Raw genomic sequence first — 7,137 nt, 5'->3', positions numbered from 1 at the left:
TTTACGGATGGTTCCCAAAGCAGGGCAATTGCCCATTGGAAGTTTGTACTTCAGGGCAATTGCTGTGGAAACCTTACCTGTGAACGTTCCGAGGGTAGGCTCCTCCAGTGCATCTTTGGGATATCTTCCCAATACGACGCCCTGGAGTTCGGAAGCTACGGCCCATTGTTTTGCTGAGACAGCAATGTGTAAGAGACACTAGCATCAGTCTGCATCAACAATGAAAAGAACATTTATTTAAATTGTATCAATATTTCTGATTGAGTTCAGACTAAACTGGGAACAACTTTGCAATAGCTTCCTCCATTTATAAAGCTACTATAATTTGCAATGTTGAGAATATAGTGCACTAAATCTATTATTACTTTCAGCTTCTTGAAACTGACAATCTGTTGTGATAATGTAGGAAAGGTCTGATTCTGTTGCGTGACAAATCCCACCTGGCTTGTCTGTTGAGTCTGTACATGTGGCTGCATTGTCTGCTACGGCTTCACCTGACACTGTCTCAGGCTCCGCTTCCTCCGGCTCTGACGTTTGGATCTGACCGTTCTCTATTACTTCCTCTTCATTATGTACTGGTACATCTCCATCTGAAACCAGACCCATCAATCAGTGGACAGAGCAGAGACAACTATGATGAAATGTTATAACAGCAGTACACACATACGAACAGAGAGACACACACACATACACACATGGTCACACACATGGACACAGACACACCACAAACTGTATTAAACGGAAATTCATCGTATAAACAAATCATGATAATTTCCATTGGTAATTAATTAGGTTTTAAATTTAGGAGCACTCGTGTTTGGATGCCCCTCAGCAAGCATTAGTCGTTCATGCACAAATGGTGGGTTTTAAGTAATTTTGGATTTTGGGCGTTGAACCCTGTCATAATGAAGGCAGGTTGTGCTTCAGCATAGGGTTGCACCAAATAAGTTTGGTCAGGGGCTGGGGATATTGGGAGGCTGCAATCTGCTATGGAGGCTGCAATCAGGAGTCAGGAAGACAGGGGAAAGATTGGTATTTCAGAGAGGACAGTGGGACCAGAGGGAAATGTTCAACATTTGAGAGGACATGAAAGTCATGGCGAGGTGGCGGAGGGGAGATCAGGGATTTGGTGATAACAGACAGGGATTAGGGTTATAGCAAGATGTCGGAGATCTTGGGACTGAGATTGTGATAAGTATTTCACTTTTGCACTTATCCGAACATTTGGGCTTGGTTTGCTTGGAGGCAGTCAAGGAGACTGCAGCTCTCTTGTGAAATGGGAATAACAGAATGAATAAAACAGACAAGTTCCCCCCTCCATGCTTCTTATGATGAATATGTCAATTTTTCTGTTTCAATCTTAACTGATGCGATATTACACTCTTCACAGATGATCCCACGTAAGAACAATCCTGTTAACTTCCACCTTGTGCTGTATACACCACCTAAACAAGCCCGATTTAAGATTCCAATATTTGTCCACTTCCATCTTTCACTTTGTGATGTGAGATTCCTACCCTTAGTTTGAATAACTTGTCTTCCTCGGTTTTGATTTGCATGCAAGCTTTTTCCAATTCAGCTATGTTTTACTATAGAACAACTACATTTGTATCATTCAGCATCAAACCTTATATTAAGCCATGCAATCTGTAGAGACAATAATAATCTGCAAGTAATTAATGTTGCAGATTGATAAAGATTTGGACTGGAAGCGGGAGATGTTTTCACTTGGCAGGAATTGGTCATCTTCATATAATCTTTTGATCAATTAACAGGTAGGGGTGCAGCACCCAACCACTGAGAGACAGCCGGTTTCACATGACACTGCAACAGGTCCCAGCGCCATATTTGTAACTGCCAGTCCTGCATTTAAGGGAGCACTGGTAAGGAAAGAAGGGGACAAGGTACTTGGAGTCTCTGCCAGCTCCTCCAACTTTTCAAGTCAGCAGGGAGGTCCTCCTTGTAAGGAGGAATGGGAGGAGTGGTTTCCTTTGGATTCTGAGGTTTCCTGGATGGACAGGGGCTCCTTAGTCCCTCTCCAAGTAATAACAGCAGTGCAAGCAGCCTGGGCCTCCATCAGTGTGTGAGAGCGTTCGATCCTCAAGCAGCCAGAGGACAAGTGCCAAAGTCATCACAAACCACAGTGCAGCAGGGACCACATCCTGATATCCCATCAGTTAAGATTGAAACAGAAAAATGGTCATATTCATCATGGAGGGGAGAACTTGTCTGTTTTATTCATTCTGTTATTCCCATTTCACAGGAGACCTGCAGTCTCCTTGAGTGCCTCCGAGCAAACCACATCCTCGCTCCACCTCAGCTACAGCTACAAGGGAGCACTACGTAGGAGCATGTTCAAGAAATTTAAGAAGAGTCTGTGATGAACGGTTACTGCCTTATCATCATGTAAGGTGATGTCCCCTTTAAGACCGGGCTTGGAACACTGGGGACTCCACCTCTGGCTCCGCCCATCTGGGAGCCATACATAAAGGGCAGCCTCATGGTCTGTGTAGCAATCAGCTCTCGTCTCTAGCTCTAGCATAGTTATGAGTCTAATAAAGCCTTCTTTACAGTTTAATCTCTAAGCGTCATTATTGAGGGTACCTCAGAGTCCATAGCTGCACTCCGGATTCGGGGTGAATAATGTATTTATGCATTTTGCAGTACATCTGGTTTCATTTATTTCTACCTTTTGGGATCAAGTTATATTCTTTTTCTGCAAGGGGCTGTTCTGAGGGTCCAAGCCAGGTGTGACCTGTTATAATATATCTTTAAGCATGCTCCCAATTGAGGGAACTGTGCCATGTGATCCAGCCCAGTTTCACTTTTGGGCCTGAAGCAGAACATAGATGCAGAGCTCTGATGTTGGTCTATACATGTTTATCTAAAACAATGAAGAAAGAAAAATACAACACATGAACAGGCTCTTCGGCCCTCCAAGCCTGCACCGACCATGCTGCCCGTCTAACCTAAAACCTTCTACACTTCCAGGGTCCATATCCCTCTACTCCCATCCTATTCATTTATTTGTCAAGACTCTCCTTAAACGTCTCTGTCATACCTGTTTCCACCACCTCCTCTGGCAGCGCGTTCCAGGCACCCACTACCCTCTGTCTAAAAAAACCCTCGCACATCTCCCCTAAACTTTGCCCCTCGCACCTTAAACCTATGTCCCCTAGTAATTGACTCTTCCGTCTTGGGGAAAAAGCTTCCCACTATCCACTCTGTCCATGCACCTCATAATTTTGTAGACTTCTATCAGGTCCACCCTCAACGTCCGTCGTTCCAGTGGGAACAAACCGAGTTTAACCGACCCTCCGTACCAGGCAACATTCTGATAAACCCTCTCCAAATCCTCCACATCCTTCTGGTAGTGTGGCAATCAGAATTGAACTCTATATTCGGGCAGCATGGTAGCCTTGTGGATAGCACAATTGCTTCACAGCTCCAGGGTCCCAGGTTCAATTCCAGCTTGGGTCACTGTCTGTGCGGAGTCTGCACATCCTCCCCGTGTGTGCGTGGGTTTCCTCCGGGTGCTCCGGTTTCTTCCCTCAGTCCAAAGATGTGCAGGTTTGGTGGATTGGCCATGATAAATTGCCCTTAATGTCCGAAATTGCCCTTAGTGTTGGGTGGGGTTACTGGGTTATGGGGATAGGGTGGTGGTGTTGACCTTGGGTCGGGTGCTCTTTCCAAGGGTCGGGTGCTCTTTCCAAGAGCCAGTGCAGACTCGATGGGCCGAATGGCCTCCTTCTGCACTGTAAATTCTATGAAATTCCAAGTGTGGCCTAACTAAGGTTCCATACAGCTGCAGTATGTCTTGTCAATTTTTATACTCAATGCCCCGGCCGATGAAGTCAAGCATGCCTTCTTGACTACCTTCTGCACCTGCCTTGCCACTTTCAGTGACTTGAGGACCTGTATACCCAGATCCCTCTGCCTATCAATACTCGTAAGGGTTCTGCCATTTACTGTACATTTCCCACCTGTATTCGACCTTCCAAAACACATTACCTCACATTTTGCCAGATTAAACTCCATCTGCCATCTCTCCGCACAAGTCTCCAACCAATCGATATCCTGCTGTATCCTCTGACAGTTCTCATCGCTATCCGCAATTCCACCAACCTTTGCGTGTCCGCAAACTTACTAATCAGACCCTTTTACGTGTTCCTCCAAATCATTTATATATACAACAGCAAAGGTCCCAGCACTAATCCCTGTGGAACAATACTTTAGTCACAGCCCTCTGTTGAGAAAAGCACCGTTCCACTGCTACCCTCTGTCTTCTGTAGCCATGTAAAATGGCCACCTGCAAAGGACCATGGGAATTGTGGTCAATTTGGGACACAGACAGGTACGCAGCCTCTTGTGTATTGTGCAAAGAAACCAGACTTGGCTGAAACTTGTATCCATTAAGAGTCGATCACCATTTCCCCCAGGACAATAGAGTTTGAATCAAGGAGTTACAACAGTAGCAGACTAACCGGCGCCACCCCCCGCCCTCCCCCCCTCCTATTTGGAAAGGCCCACGTGCCTGGGACAATGATAGCTAGGACCCGACCAGCTATCGAGGTATCCGCCCCCTAATTGGCTGAGATTGAGGAGGGTGATCGAGAAGCCTATCGATCCATTGGACCTGGAGTAAGGACCGCCCAAAAGGGTGCGAAAGAGATGAAGGATAAAAAGCCCTGCGCACTATCATAGAAATTACAGTGCAGGAGGCCATTCGGCCCGTCGAGTCTGCACCGGCTCTTGGAAAGAGCACCCTACCAAGGTCCACACCTCCATCCTATCCCCATAACACAATAGCCCCACCCAACACTAAGGGAAATTATGGACACTAAGGGCAACTTAGCAAGGCCAATCCACCTACCCTGCACATCTTTGGACTGTGGGAGGAAACCGGAGTACCCGGAGGAAACCCACGCAGACACGGGGAGACTGTGCAGACTCCACACAGACAGTGACCTAAGCCGGAATCGAACCTGGGACCCTGGAGCTATGAAGCAATTGTGCTATCCACAATGCTACTGTGCTGCCCTCTAGAGACTAGAGATCTTAACAACCTCCTTACCTTGCAGGTCAGCTGTTAGTTCGGGAGAGAGAGAGAGCCAGGACTTGGAAACAGCGCGGGAGTTTGAAAAAGCGCGGGAGCTGCGAGGCAGAGGGGACAGTTTAAAAGCTCACGGCGTGGGTGAGGTAAGTACTGCTTAACAACCTCCTTACCTTGCAGGTCAGCTGTTAGTTTCGGGAGATCAGTTTCGGGAGCATGCCTATTGGCTGACTGTAAATCAGGAAGGATACAAAGGGTGTGGCTGAAGTGCCTTTAGAAACAGAGTGCTGGAGGCAAACAGAGTGTATCTGAGTTTGGGTAAGGCTGAGTTCGGGTAAGAGGTGAGTGAGGGCTGTGTTTTTTTGGTGTTTGGGGTTGAGTTTCCAAAAAAAAATTTTTTTTTTAATCCAAGTAATTAAGTAAATAATTAACTAGTTAAGGGACTTTGGTGCTCATCTTAAGGAGGTGCAGAGAAGCAGACCTGTGAGGGAGTCTCGGGAGCAATTACATCACAGCCAGCAGGTAAGTGATTGGCTTGTGGCTGGTAAGTGATTTTTCTCTCTTTGACTTTCTCTTAGCTGTGTAGTGTAGTTCAAATTTAACTTCAGGTTTAAGTCATGGCAGGAGAGCTCAGACCCGTGTCATGCTCCTCTTGTGAGATGTGGCAAGTCAGGGACCCTTCTGGTGTCCCTGACTCCTTCATCTACAAGAAGTGTGTCCAACTGCAGCTCCTGTTAGACCGCTTGACGGCTCTTTGGAGCATCCGCGATGCTGAGGAAGTTGTGGATAGCACATTCAGTGAGTTGGTCACACCGCAGATTAAAATTACTGAGGCAGATAGGGAATGGGTGACCAACAGACAGAGGAAGAGTAGGAAGGCAGTGCAGGGATCCCCTGCGGTCATCTCCCTCCAAAACAGATTTACCGTTTTGGAAACTGTTGGGGGAGATGGCTCACCAGGGGAAGGTGGCAGCAGCCAGGTTCATGGCACCGTGGCTGGCTCTGCTGCACAGAAGGGCGGGAAAAAGAGTGGCAGAGCTATAGTGATAGGGGATTCAATTGTAAGGGGAATAGACAGGCGTTTCTGCGGACGCAAACGAGAATCCAGGTTGGTATGTTGCCTCCCTGGTGCAAGGGTCAAGGATGTCTCGGAGCGGCTGCAGGGCATTCTGGAGGGGGAGGGTGAACAGCCAGCTGTCGTGGTGCATATAGGCACCAACGATATAGGTAAAAAACGGGATGAGGTCCTACAAGCTGAATTTAGGGAGTTAGGAGTTAAACTAAAAAGTAGGACCTCAAAGGTAGTAATCTCAGGATTGCTACCAGTGCCACGTGATAGTCAGAGTAGGAATGACAGGATAGCTAGGATGAATACGTGGCTTGAGAGATGGTGCAAGAGGGAGGGTTTCAAATTCCTGGGACATTGGGACCGGTTCTGGGGGAGGTGGGACCTGTACAAATCGGACGGTCTGCATCTGGGTGGGACCGGAACCAATGTTCTCGGGGGTGTGTTTGCTAGTGCAGTTGGGGAGGGTTTAAACTAATGTGGCAGGGGGATGGGAACCGATGTAGGAAGTCAGTGGGGACAGAAACAAAAGGCAGGAAGGGAGAGTGTGTAAAGCATGACCAGAGAAAGCAGGGCAGAGAGCAAGGAAAGTCTACATTAAACTGCATTTATTTCAATGCAAGGGGCCTGACGGGCAAAGCGGACGAACTCAGGGCATGGACGGGCACATGGGACTGGGATATTATAGCTATGACTGAAACATGGCTAAGGGAGGGGCAGGACTGGCAGCTCAATGTTCCGGGGTACAGATGCTATAGAAAGGATAGAACAGGAGGTAAGAGAGGAGGGGGAGTTGCGTTTTTGATTAGGGAGAACATCATGGCAGTACTTAGAGGGGATATATTCGAGGGTTCGCCCACTGAGTCTACATGGGTGGAACTGAAAAATAAGAAGGGAGAGATCACCTTGGTAGGACTGTACTACAGGCCCCCAAATAGTCAGTGGGAAATTGGGGAGCAAATATGTAAGGAGATTACAGATAGATGCAAGAATAATAGGGTGGTAGTATTAGGGGACT

At 47.3% G+C, this 7,137-nt stretch overlaps 1 protein-coding gene across 1 annotated transcript in view; it reads right to left on the bottom strand.

Moving 5' to 3' along the window:
- Positions 1 to 216: 216 nt before the first annotated feature.
- LOC140406134 (phosphatase and actin regulator 1) overlaps positions 217 to 7,137 on the bottom strand; it is a 189,420-nt gene continuing 182,499 nt past the window's right edge. The window contains exon 3 of the mRNA XM_072494277.1: positions 217 to 590. Coding sequence (XP_072350378.1) covers positions 319 to 590 — 272 coding nt within the window. The 3' untranslated portion in view covers positions 217 to 318. The remainder of the gene's footprint in view (positions 591 to 7,137) is intronic.

The sequence above is a fragment of the Scyliorhinus torazame genome, unplaced genomic scaffold, assembly GCF_047496885.1.
Source record: "Scyliorhinus torazame isolate Kashiwa2021f unplaced genomic scaffold, sScyTor2.1 scaffold_293, whole genome shotgun sequence".
NCBI lineage: Eukaryota > Metazoa > Chordata > Chondrichthyes > Carcharhiniformes > Scyliorhinidae > Scyliorhinus > Scyliorhinus torazame.
Note: the sequence above shows the minus strand (reverse complement) of the source record. Positions and strands in the feature narration are given on the sequence as shown.